At 42.7% G+C, this 12,241-nt stretch overlaps 1 protein-coding gene across 2 annotated transcripts; it reads left to right on the forward strand.

Moving 5' to 3' along the window:
• Positions 1–188: 188 nt before the first annotated feature.
• HNRNPA1 (heterogeneous nuclear ribonucleoprotein A1) lies at positions 189–7,868 on the forward strand. Of its 2 annotated transcripts, XR_015878042.1 has the most exons (11): positions 189–314; positions 764–880; positions 2,456–2,602; positions 2,686–2,896; positions 2,982–3,074; positions 3,181–3,291; positions 3,398–3,640; positions 3,751–3,918; positions 4,144–4,209; positions 7,369–7,445; positions 7,782–7,868. XR_015878042.1 is itself a non-coding variant. In XM_088469199.1 (10 exons), exons 1-9 carry the CDS (start codon positions 300–302, stop codon positions 4,200–4,202), a joined length of 1,164 nt encoding a protein of 387 aa, XP_088325325.1. In that variant the 5' UTR covers positions 191–299; the 3' UTR covers positions 4,203–4,209; positions 4,366–4,682. The 2 variants fall into 2 exon arrangements, 1 of the variants encoding a protein (XP_088325325.1); XM_088469199.1 differs by lacking the exons at positions 7,369–7,445; positions 7,782–7,868 and adding an exon at positions 4,366–4,682 and having other exon boundaries at positions 191–314.
• Positions 7,869–12,241: the final 4,373 nt, after the last annotated feature.

Consider the following 12,241-nt stretch of genomic DNA (forward strand, 5'->3'; position numbering starts at 1 on the left):
CGGAGCCTCGCGTTCAAATCAGTAATTGACAAACATCCGGACCAATCGCAGCGTGAGTCGCTATAAATGTGTTCCTGGGGGCGGGGAGCAGGCGGTGGCTCAACCGAGGCCAACGTCCGACTCACAGCTTAGCCAATTATAGGCGGCGGAAATGAACAATATCCAATGAGGAGATGTGTGGGCGTGTTCAGGCAAGGTAAATAGGTGGTTTCCGCTGTGCTCAGCCCCACACCAACCAAGACGGTCTCGGCTCTGTTCTGTCCTCGGAGCTGCGGGAAGAACGCGGTAACATCGGCATAATGCACAAGTCTGAGGTGAGTGGTCGCGGGTGTGCTCGCTGTGTAGCTGCCGCCATATAATGTTATTGATCCTCGGTTATAAATGCGCTCATTTCTATAGAGTTTTTACTCTTTATTTGGATTGGCGGCCTTGTGCCGTACCTGAACCGCATATAAAAGCGGCGGCCTGCTAGTAACACTGGCCTATCCCGCCTCTGTACGCAGTTAGGCCGACCTGCCGCCTGAGTCATCGCTCTCAGTCACCGCCTTTGTCCGCCGCCATCTTGTGCGGCCTAGTGGCCGGGCCCAGCCCTCCCCGCACGTGTCTCGCGACCCCACCCGCCCCGCTGTGTATGCTGGCGTCCCTTATTGCTGCCGGCTGGTAGTCTCTCTCCACCGATGAGGATGGGGTGGTGTCGCTCTGCCACCCCCAGGGTTTGTGTCGATAGTTTGGAGTCACCGCATCTCTTTCTTTATCTTCCCAGTCACCCAGGGAGCCCGAGCAGCTGCGAAAGCTCTTCATCGGGGGCCTGAGCTTCGAGACCACGGACGAGAGCCTCCGGAACCATTTCGAACAATGGGGCGCCCTGACCGACTGTGTGGTAAGCTGTAACCCGGTGTATGCCTATAGGGCGGATTTTATACTTTTTATTTCATAAAAAAAAAATAAACCATGTATTTGGGAAGAGATGCCCCAAACCTTACAAAGTGGATCGCTGGTGTTTCCTGTAGCGTCCAAATGGGTTGGAATAGAATGCACTGGAGGCATGCTGGCTGTTGGCAGTGTCTGTACTTTTTAACATGGCTTTGTTCCCAGCCACTGAGCTGGTGAAAATCCATGTTTTAAGGTTACATTTTTTTTTTTTTTTAACTTGACATCCCTTAATGATGATGCACTCAAAGCTTCTAGATAGTGTAATGTCATTTTGGGGGGGTGGTCATAAAAAAAATGGCTTAAATGTGTGGTGAGTATGTGGAGGTGTATTGATCAGAAGTGTTTTAATCCTGCAGTATTGTGGCCCTAACTCAGTTGGCTTCCTGATTCCCCCTCAGGAGGGTGGGAGCATAAATCCTTTAGGGGGTCTATTTACTAGGCAGTGTGGAAAGTGATAAGGTGCCAGCCTATCAGATCTTAACTGCCATCTCACAGGCTGTGTTTGAAAAATGACAGTTGGGAGCTGATTGGCTGGCACCTTATCACTTTTCACTTCTCCTAACACCTGCTTAGTAAATAGACCCCTTAGTCATGTGTTTACAGCGATGCCAATTGAATAACTCTGGGTGCTCGTTTCCAGAACAAACTTGTGTTTAGTGGAATTATCCCTATACTATTTTTGGAGATACAGGTTGACTTCACCTAACATTGCTAACACCAGGAAGAATTCCTGTGACACCTGGGTTAATTATATTCTAGCTGAATAGCACAGCTAATGAGCATGCATTTAAAAATTTGTGACTAGGTGGATATATCCCTTTATTATCTAACCTCGTGTACAAGTGATGTCTGACCTGTATCTAGTAAACTGTAGCAGGTCAGAGGGGTTAATTTACAAAGATTTTTATAATTCTCTATACACTATACAAGTGACAGCCAACCTCGGTCCTCAAGAGCTTCCAATAGTTCATTTTCCAGACCACCTAGCTGGTGCACAGGTGCAGTCATTACTCACTGCCACATTTGAAAAGATCCACAGGTGGAGCGAATTATTACGATTGTGATTCTGTGAGGAGACCTGCAAAACATGCTCTGTTGGTAGCTCTTGAGGACCAGGGTTGGCTACCCCTGCACTATACAATACTCCGGCTGGTTGGAATGAAAACCTGTTAATGTATGGGAGCAAATGACAATCAACTATTTGCTCACGAACACTGGAAAACAGACAATGGATGTTTAGACAAATTGGTTAAAATACACATTTGAACAATTTGTCCGTTTTCCAGTGTTTAAAACCATATGATTGATTGTCATTTGTTCCCATACATTACCAGGTTTTCATTCCAACCAGAGAGATAATTGTTTAGTGTATGTCCAGCATAAGAAATTGGAGAATGGCCCAACTTCTGCAGTAAATGGGGGTCAAAAGACTATATTATTCCTGTAACTAAGCATGTGCAGTTTAGGTCTGTATTCTAGAGAATAGCATACATCTGTATTTATGGATAATATTTCATTGTAGGTAATGAGAGATCCAAATTCAAAACGTTCCCGTGGCTTTGGTTTTGTCACATATACTTCAGCAGAGGAAGTGGATGCTGCAATGAATGCCAGGCCACACAGGGTGGATGGACGTGTGGTAGAGCCTAAAAGGGCTGTTTCCAGAGAAGTGAGTGTCTACTATTGACTACTAATGTGGTCTGTATATCAATGTATAGTGAGAAATTTCACTAAACTTTATCATCTTTTTAGGACTCTCAAAGACCAGGAGCACATCTCACAGTTAAAAAAATATTTGTTGGTGGAATTAAGGAGGACACAGAGGAACATCATTTAAGAGACTACTTTGAGCAGTATGGAAAGATAGAAGTGGTAGAAATAATGACTGACCGAGCGAATGGCAAGAAAAGAGGCTTTGCGTTTGTTACATTTGAAGATCATGATTCAGTTGACAAGATTGTCAGTAAGTGTAACACTACCACTAAACCTAAATATCCTTTGTTAGTTTTGAAACCATGCCCCATATGTAACTATGCAATCTTTCACAGTTCAAAAATACCACACCGTTAATGACCACAACTGTGAAGTAAGGAAAGCACTATCAAAGCAAGAGATGGCAACAGCTTCTGCTAACCAAAGAGGTGAGCATTTTCTATAAATAATGCAGTCTCTGAAAACTCAAACGGACCTTGAGTTAAATTGATTACAAACATATTGTTGGATGTTAATATAATGTTCTTTCTATAGGGCGTGGAGGCTCAGGAAACTTCAGTGGTCGTGGTGGTTTTAGTGGGAATGACAGTTATGGTGGCGGCGGTGGTGGTGGTCGTGGAGGGAACTTTGGTGGTAGCAGAGGTGGTAAGTATTGGTGTATGGGGTTTTATTTTGATAAAAGGAAGTGTTCCGGGGGGGTCTCTCCACCCCCCCCCCCCCAGTAATTGAATATTAACTTTAATGTCTCCAGGTGGATTTGGTGGACGTGGTGGTTATGGTGGTGATGGCTATAACAATAATGGCTTCAGCAATGATGGAGGTTATGGCAACAACCCACCATACACTGGTGGCAATCGTGGATATGGTGGCGGCCAAAGTTATGGAGGAGGCGGCCAAGGAGGTGGTGGAGGCGGCTACGGTGGAGGGGGTTATGACGGTTACAACAATGGTGGAGCAGGAGGAGGTGGTGGCAGTGGATTTGGTGGTGGGAATGGTAAGTACTGGACTGACATTCTCTAGCATTCATGTACTGGTCATTTTAAGACTTGTCTACTGACCTGTCCACATAGTAATGTAGTCTACTCTTTATTTTTTGCCCCTTAGGAAACTTTGGTGGCAGTGGGGGTGGAAGTGGCAACTATAATGACTTTGGCAGCTACAATAGCCAATCATCCTCCAACTTTGGACCAATGAAAGGTGGTGGTGGCGGCGGTGGTGGTGGCGGCGCCGGCGGCAACTACAGTGGAAGGAGTTCTGGACCTTATGGAAGTGGTAAGAATTCTGTAAAATCTGCCTAAATGCAACTGTTCTATCCAAATGTGTAAGGGAAATCTAAGTGACTGCATATGTGGCCTGTACTCAGATTAGTGCAAAGATGTCTTCATGGAATTGGTACGCTACATCCAATGGGCCATATACCTCCAGTGGAAAGCAGTTTTATTCACATTATTTCACATCTGTTTGGATGTTTGTCTAAACCTGCTTTGTTTACTCTAGGTGGCTATGGTGGTGGGTCCAGTGGCACTAGCAATTATGGAAGTGGCAGGAGATTTTAAGCTTCAGGTATGTCTTGGGTTTTTTTTTTAAACTATCCCCGTTTTGTTTTGTTTTTTTACTTTGGTTCTGCCAGAAAGTCATATGCAGAATAGGTAACTGCCATTACATTTCAGCTTATGAAGTATATGTAGATTAACATACTTATTCCATATTATTCAACAGGAAGCAATGCTTAGCGATGAGAGGACAGCCAGGCAAGCGACAGGTTACTACTCAAGTTGAATTCAGCCAAGAGCAGTTGTGGCAGGGCATAGCTGCTACATGAAGAAATGTTAGCAAATCATTTTACGTTTGAGGAAACACAGGACTATTCGTGACTAATTATGAAGATTTAAGTTTGTGTTGTGGGGGTGTCAAGCATTCCTAGATTCGGTTTTATTGTATAGAATTTTTTATAGTTTTTTTTTTTTTTTTTGTGCTGTTAAAGAACTGTAAAGACTGCATCATGACTCAATAAATGTGTCCCTTTTCATTTTTTACTTGTGTATCATAAACCTTTTTTTAGAGGGTTGTTAGAAAAAGTTTGTTAAAAATAGGTGCCAGTGGTGTGACTAGTATGTTTGCCAGTAGTTTTATACCTCTATCAATTTGAGAATACTAGTGAAACACTGGTATACAGTTTTAAACAGGCTTCCAATTCTGGTATGCCCAGTCTATTAAATGATTGCTGGAGTGTGCTGACTTTTACCTGTTAATATTCTAAAATATATATGGGGCAGTTAGATGGTTAAAAATAGCAGTGTTTAGTTTGTATGGTTGCGTTTTTTATTAAACTTTGCAGGTTGGGCCATAATATAAATGCAGAAACTGAATTGTTCTCAGCACAAATCAAGCTTTAACTAATAGAATGTAAAACAGCAGCACACTCTGAATGCAACAAGCAGTAACAAATCCATGCATATGGTAATATAGTAGACTCAGATGTATTTTGGGGACTTTAGTAGATAGTATCTGCTGATTGCATTTAAGTTTAGTCATACTACTTGTTGGAGGTTATTAGAGGGTAAGGAATCCCCCACTTGATGTCATACCTTCAAAATGACTAAACCTCACTCAACCCTTTTAAGTTGGCTTTTGTAGTTAATGACTCCTATAGGTAACCTCTAGTTTGGTATTTACTTGTACATTACAAACTCTTCTGTAAAGCTACCAGTGTGTGTGGTCCAAAAAACTCCAGCAGACAAAGTAGACCTGTTGTAAATGAGCTAGTCTGGTTCTCCTGAAGATGAAGACAGTCAGGAACTGACAAAATAGATTAAAGCTCCAGAGACTACTAGCAAGGAAGATGTACTCCAGCTCAGACCAGTCTTTCTACATCTGAGAATAGCTGATCATCCAGTAAATCAGTTAAGCTCACACTAATCACAACTAGCAAGATAAAGGGATTCATCAGCCCATCGGAAGGAGGCAGACAAGAGTGCAAGGTCTTCATGTTAAACCTAGCATGCAGTACGAGCCAGGAGGGGCAGTTTTGTTACCTTGCTTGTAGGTAAGAACAGACTTTTCTTATGTCGTGCATTTTAATATGAAAGCTGGGTCTCATCTTGCTTTACTTGGTACCGAACGGTATCCTGCCAAAAGCATTTATAGAAGGAATGTTTCTAAACTATTAGTTTTGGTAGCTTAATGATGGCACAAGGTGTTAAAGTAGCACAATGCCCATAGATGGCCCTTTATTGTCTTATCAGTACATGTGTACAGCTGGATACAATGCACAAGTCTCGGTCTGACATGACTGTCAGATTATTTATATATGTAGTAGGAGTACGCAGCACCAGTGACTGACATCCATTCCTGTTAGCGTGTGCTGCATACTGTAATTTCTGAACTATACTAAAATGACAGTGTACAGATTTCAGCTCTGTCTGATTAACTTGCAAACCTCTCACTTGTGAGCTTTGTATTATCAGCTATTTTGTGACTTCCCTCTGCTCGTCGGCATGCAAACTAATGTCATGTCTTAGACCAGGGGAGGGCAGAGAGGCACCACATTTTCTGTGGAACTGCACATCTGACTTGCACAGCAACATGTACTGTGGCAGGGCATGCTGGCCCATTTAGCCCTTGCAGGAGTGATAATTGACCATAGTGAAGTGCAGCGGCAGAGTATATAACTAGCATCTAAATACAATGACAATACTGTAATGGCAAATATAGTACTGCTAATTGCATTGTCCTGTCCAGCCATTATAAATTGGAGCTTTCCAGCTTGAAAGCATAATTACCGAACCGTTTACAGACACTATTTGAAAGGGTCCTTTGGTGGTAAAGGCAACCTTTTCTCCAATTACTTCCTCTTACAGATTGCAGTAGGAAGCTGGGCATCCACTGTAGTGTTAGAATTGAACCCTATTGGGTATCAAACGGACAAGCTGCATTTGTAATGGCACTGCAGCTCTTTCCCTCTTGCAGCCCTAACCCACCCGATAGGGCTGCAAACCAAATGGAGGTACAATAAGCGAGGTGTACAGCTGCACTTACTGGCACTGCATGCCAAATTACATCTAATGAGCCCATAGGTTAAGACACTGCAGAATGTGGATTACTCCCAGGTCCGCAGAACTTGGGTGCAATCCAGTTATGTGCAAATAAGTGCAGCTGTATGCCACACTTGCAGCTAGACTTGCACGCTTCACATCCCCATAGGGCTACTTACAAAAAAGTAAGTCCAGGGTGAGGTTGTGCCGCGACAGGCAAGATGTACTGTTGCTGGCGTTTCTATCCCCTTGAAGTGGCAACTCATCCCCTTCGTGGTTTACTGAGCCCTATGTCTAATTTTGTCTTTATACAAGATACAGAACTTGTGCTGAAACTACAGGTCCCAACATACCCTGCCAGCATGCTGGAAACTGTAGTTTCACAACCTATAGATCACGTCCACACCTGCTTTCAACCATTGTTATGTAAAGTTGATCACAATGTGGTGGTGAATATATTTGTTGCTCTAACCAGAAGATATAACTTGATTGTCTATATGGCTGTCTAGAGCCTTCAACTAGCCAATGGCTTTCTATGCAGCTTGCATTACTTAACCTCATGCAACCTCCTTATAGTTTATCATAGGCTTTTTATGTAGCTCAGCAATACATTAGTCTCCACTAACTGAATTGGATGTATTTGAAACCTGAAGCTCTACATGGTTACTGACTCTCAAATTTTACACAGGTGGCAGTGACTAAACTGGATTAGTGGGCTCCTAATCGGACTGGACTATCTGACTGTCATGCATCACTGTGCTTAAGGTAAAACTGGCGACTTCCTGTCACTGCTGTTTAACTTTGGCTAATTTATCTGTACAGACAAAACTGGGTATGGGGTTTTTAGTGCATTGTGGTGTTATACTGCAGGCAGATGTGGATGACTTCATACTTTACTGTTTTGTGCAATTTGTACAATCCTTTGGTATTGTGGAACTAAAACTATTTAATGCCAGATTACACTAGTCAATATGCATTGTGCTGGGCAGGGTAAGATTGACTTTTATAATGTCAATTGGGTAGTGTTCCACAATCCCATTGTTGCTTGTGTGCATTTTTATGACTTACAGATGGAAATTAATGTTTTTGTCTTGTTTACAGGTGACTTGGTGTACTGTGGTCCTATTATCTACTAAAGGAATCATTGTAATACTTCTGAGGGTTTTTAAATAAAGATTTTATTTTTAATGTCTGGCTTTTTTTTTTTAACATGTTCTTTAAGGAAGTGGGGCTATGCTTTCAGCTTGTGCTACTGTTCTTTTTGAGAATGGACTAGAGATCCTTTAGGCAACTTCAAGTGTCTTGGGCATAGGTACACCTCATCTGCTAACTGGGTTGTGGTTAACAGTTTAAAATGGCTGCAGCTCTTCTTTGTGCTTTATTGATTATATTTGAAGAAATAAGTCTTAATACAAAGCAGCAAGTAAGCTGTCCAATGTTACAGGAAAATTATTTAATTATGCCCAATGTGCTATGTCAGTTTCATGTTAATGTAAATCGGGTGGTGAATCTTTTTTCTGCTGAGGGCCATTTTGATTTTATATAATATTAGTGGGGCTGGTGCAGGCCATGACCCCTCTGTGATGTCACATGGGGGCGGGGCCACAATTGCAGATGAGTACAGCAATGCCCGCAGCATCCTGAGGATGCTCCGGGGAGCTGTAAACTAGCTAAGGATGCTCCTGGCTGCACTGCTGCATAGATTCTGGCTGCAGGATGCCATTCTAGGCAGCCTGCTAGCCAGATGAGGCTAGCAGAATAAAGCTCTGAGGGCCTGACCAAATGATTCCAGGGAACTTGTATGGCCCCCGGGCCTGAGGTTCCCCATCCCTGATGTAAATCATAGCTGTTTTAGTGATTGACAATATTTGCAGAATCTGAAACCGGCTCGTAGCCACTCCCTTTGGATAAGTATGTGATGTGAGTAAACATCTCTAAATGTATCTAGGAATGTGTAAAGTGTCTTAGGGGTCTATGCAGACCAGCAATGATTATTGTGTACCTAACTTGCGGTATTTATAATAAAAATATACCAGATATGTACTGTGGAGAACTCTCAGACAGTGTTCCTGTGAGTTATATCCCTGGCATTTGGAAGATGCTTTTCACAAGCTTCTGGGACTGGCTGGGGGTTGCTGCTGGGGAGAGCACCTGAAGCCTCCGTAAGCTCAAAGCAGTTTACACCATCTAAAAAAGCTTAGGGTTTTTGGAGTTTAGTGCATAGGGGTCAGATTGACAATATAAGGGACTGCAATCTGCAGCACGAGCTAGCACTTTGCTAAAGGTTGTTGTGAAATCTGTTCTATTGTGCGTTTAGTACATTGTAGCAATACATACAATTATGCATAAATCAAACAGCCTTATACCTAGGCCCCCTAAGCAGGGTACGCACTTACCTGACAAAGTGGCTAATCAGGTAACCTACACCCTTTCCAGGAGTGTGTATTTACGTTTGCCTGTCCAGTTTTGAGGTCAGTCCCTACAGCCAGTGGACAGGTTACATGAAGGCACGTTCACAAAGTTCATCTGCATCAGCTGTGATGCAAGACTGATTTGAGATCTGTGAAAGACATCCTGCAGATATTGGGTGTACACTGCCACTGATCTATTATTTGTACGATAGACCGAGTAGTGTGTAACCAGCATTAGGTTGCATAATAAGGAAAGATGAAAGGGTTTGGGTTTTTCAGTACTACTGAACCGTGGATTTAGATAATGGCTGTACACACTATTCTATCTAGGCCCTAGAATTGGGTAGTTCTGCCACACTTGAAATGCATGTAACTTGGACAGACACTTTCCAGGCAGAACTGTGCAGGAAGTGGAAACTTCCCTGGGCTCTGGTATAATCAAACTACTAAGGTGATAATGTTGGTCCACATTGTATGACACATGTACACATCCCAGAATGAGTCTTATATTTGCATTGCTTCACTAATCATACCCTAATTCCAAGAAAATGATTTGGGGAGTGAGCAGTAACACCTCCTATTCATAGATTTTATTATAAGGTCATGAAATAAATGACTAGGACAATAGCACAAATACAAAATGCTTGGGTTTTCAGTGGATTTTAGCACTGTGTAGCTGTGCATAATCTTAAAGAGGAACTGGTTAATACTTGTGGTAGTTGAATAATGGGATGGAAGTCTTACTAGGGTAAGATATTTAACAATTAAGGAAGTCAGATCTTTCATGATGCAATGGATAAGAGTTAACTAAGTAGTTTCTCACATTTTAAGAATTTTAAATAGAGGTATCTTCTCCAAAAATAAGTTACTTCATATGCTACATGTCTATCCTGCCTGTATACACTTTTACTACAGCTTTGGTTACAATCTTAATTCAAGGTGCAATTCATCATAGTTGGGAACTATGAAATTCCAGAGTGCCACATGTAGAGGTCAAATACACAGATTAACTTTGTTTTCTTTTTTGTGGAGTCCACTATTTAACAATCCTTGAGGTGGAAAAATAGGATATTACTCGTAAGGCTTTTGGGCCTCTTTTTTTTTTTCTTTCTTTTTAAATCTGTCGTATGACAATACCACCCACAATTGCGATCATACCACCCAGATGTATCATCTGGCACATGCAGGGTCACACTGACTACACAGCTACCGTAGCCTGAGAGGCTTCCTGAGGAACCTTCTGCCGGTTAATTATGTGTGGTCTAGCCCATAGGCTACCCGCCATCTTGAGATGGCATTAGCTGTAAGGGCCAATATAGACACCTATGGGGGATGCGGCTGCCTGGGGGACACTTGAGGTAAACCCCTGAAAAGCTGTTTTCAGGGATTATACCTCAAATATTCAATCATAAATGGGCCCCTTAAACTGCTCATCACAAATTCTGTGCACTTAAATATGTGCTTTAGGCCATTATAGGAAACATCTGTGTTTTAACAGCCAGCAGCTTGATTGATTTTTCTCTGCATTTTTCAGGAGTACAAGAAGCATCAACCTATGGGCCATATTCAATTAGGCTGCGAAAATGGGTTTTTGGCAATAATTTATTGCTGATGACATATTTGCCATTTTCACTTATCCCCATATTCAATTTCAAAGACACTTCGCAGGTGTGAGAAGTCTTTGCTATAAGTTTTCACCTATGAATAGGTGGTGAAAAAAAGTGCAGAATTGGGGTTTTGGGGTGTTGGTTTAAAAAATAAAAAGTACCCTGCAGTCCTTGGAATGTCCCCGAAAAGTTGCCAGTGTCAAAAAAAAGTAGCATAGGACACCCCAAAAAAAGTGGTTTTGGGAGTGGAAAAAAAAAAGTTGGGGGACAAACTCAAGGGGGATCACCAAGTATGTGGGTGGTTGCGGCAGGTGGGTGTTTGAAGAATTATTAAAGAGCAGTTTAGGGAATTCAAAATATGCTGGTACCCATCTTCATGTACCCCAAATTCAATGGGAGTAGTTTAAAAAAAAAAAATTTTGCTAAATGCTATTCACCACTTTTTTAAAGATGCATAAATGCACCTGCTGACACCGTTTAAAAACCCCAAATACCTTCAGCAGACCAAATTGGGGGTACGCATAGTGATCCCCTATGTCAGACCATTTTTTTTTTTTATTGGGGGGTGTTGACAGGCTGATTTCCCCAAAAAGTAATGGGACTTTTCGCTACTTACCCTTCGGCCGGGTCCCGCCTGATACTTTATCCCCAGGAAAAACGGCGATATTGGCGAAAAGTCCGACCTCAAACTTTTCGCCTCTTAATTGAATATGGCCCGAAGTCTGGTCATACTTCTATCCACTGACGTTAACAAAAAAAAGAGGACTGTGTTAAAAAGTCACCATTCATGAGTGGTAATTGCTTAATATACTCTGAGATCTACACCAAAAGTACAAAGTGCATCGGCTCTCATGGTGACCTGGGACTACATCATGAGCAAGCCAATTTCCATTTCTTGGAATTCCGTATTGGGAAATTACTTTCAAAAGAGGGCAACAATTGTTATAACTGTTAAGCTCCCAGTGATTACGTAATACCACTTTCACGCAGAATGTGTGAAATATCACAGCTTTTAAATGCTGGGTGGGTTTGCTGGTTAAAGACTTGCGCACACCCCCCCCCTTTCGCACTGAAAACGAAATTACCGGGTAAAGCATTTACCTAGTAATTTGCAGATGAACACAGGTTTTTTTTTCCTGTGTGAAAGGGTCCACCCGGGTCTCCAACCCTGCACTTTCCAACTAGTTGGCTGGTGGACAGATAATCTTTAGATGTGTGGCCAGCTTAAGAGCACAAGTTCTCAAACTCTGGGGGTCATTCAGACCCGCTCGCAAGCGGGTCGATGGTGCCGCTAGCGACGGGATAGCCGTCGCTCTGGGTCTCTCACCAAAGGGGGCATGCTGTAGATGTTGATTGACAGCACGCCCCCTTTGGTGGGCGTGGCTGCCAGACGGAGGCGTTCCCATGGGAACGCCTACCGTCTGAAGCCGGCCCCACTGACATCAGTAGTGATGTCAGTGGGAGTAATTTGGGCTCTGATAGAGCCAAAATCACTCCAGGGCTTGCGGCAGCGAGACCCTACCGCAGGGTCTCCGTCGCAAGC

Source organism: Taudactylus pleione, unplaced genomic scaffold (genome assembly GCF_031769625.1).
Source record: "Taudactylus pleione unplaced genomic scaffold, aTauple2 ptg000089l, whole genome shotgun sequence".
NCBI classification, from domain to species: Eukaryota; Metazoa; Chordata; class Amphibia; order Anura; family Myobatrachidae; genus Taudactylus; species Taudactylus pleione.

Coding starts and splice junctions, on each gene's coding strand:
- HNRNPA1 (XM_088469199.1), top strand. Junction 3,292..3,397: donor CTTTGGTGGTAGCAGAGGTG/GTAAGTATTGGT, acceptor TAATGTCTCCAG/GTGGATTTGGTGGACGTGGT. Junction 3,919..4,143: donor TTCTGGACCTTATGGAAGTG/GTAAGAATTCTG, acceptor TGTTTACTCTAG/GTGGCTATGGTGGTGGGTCC.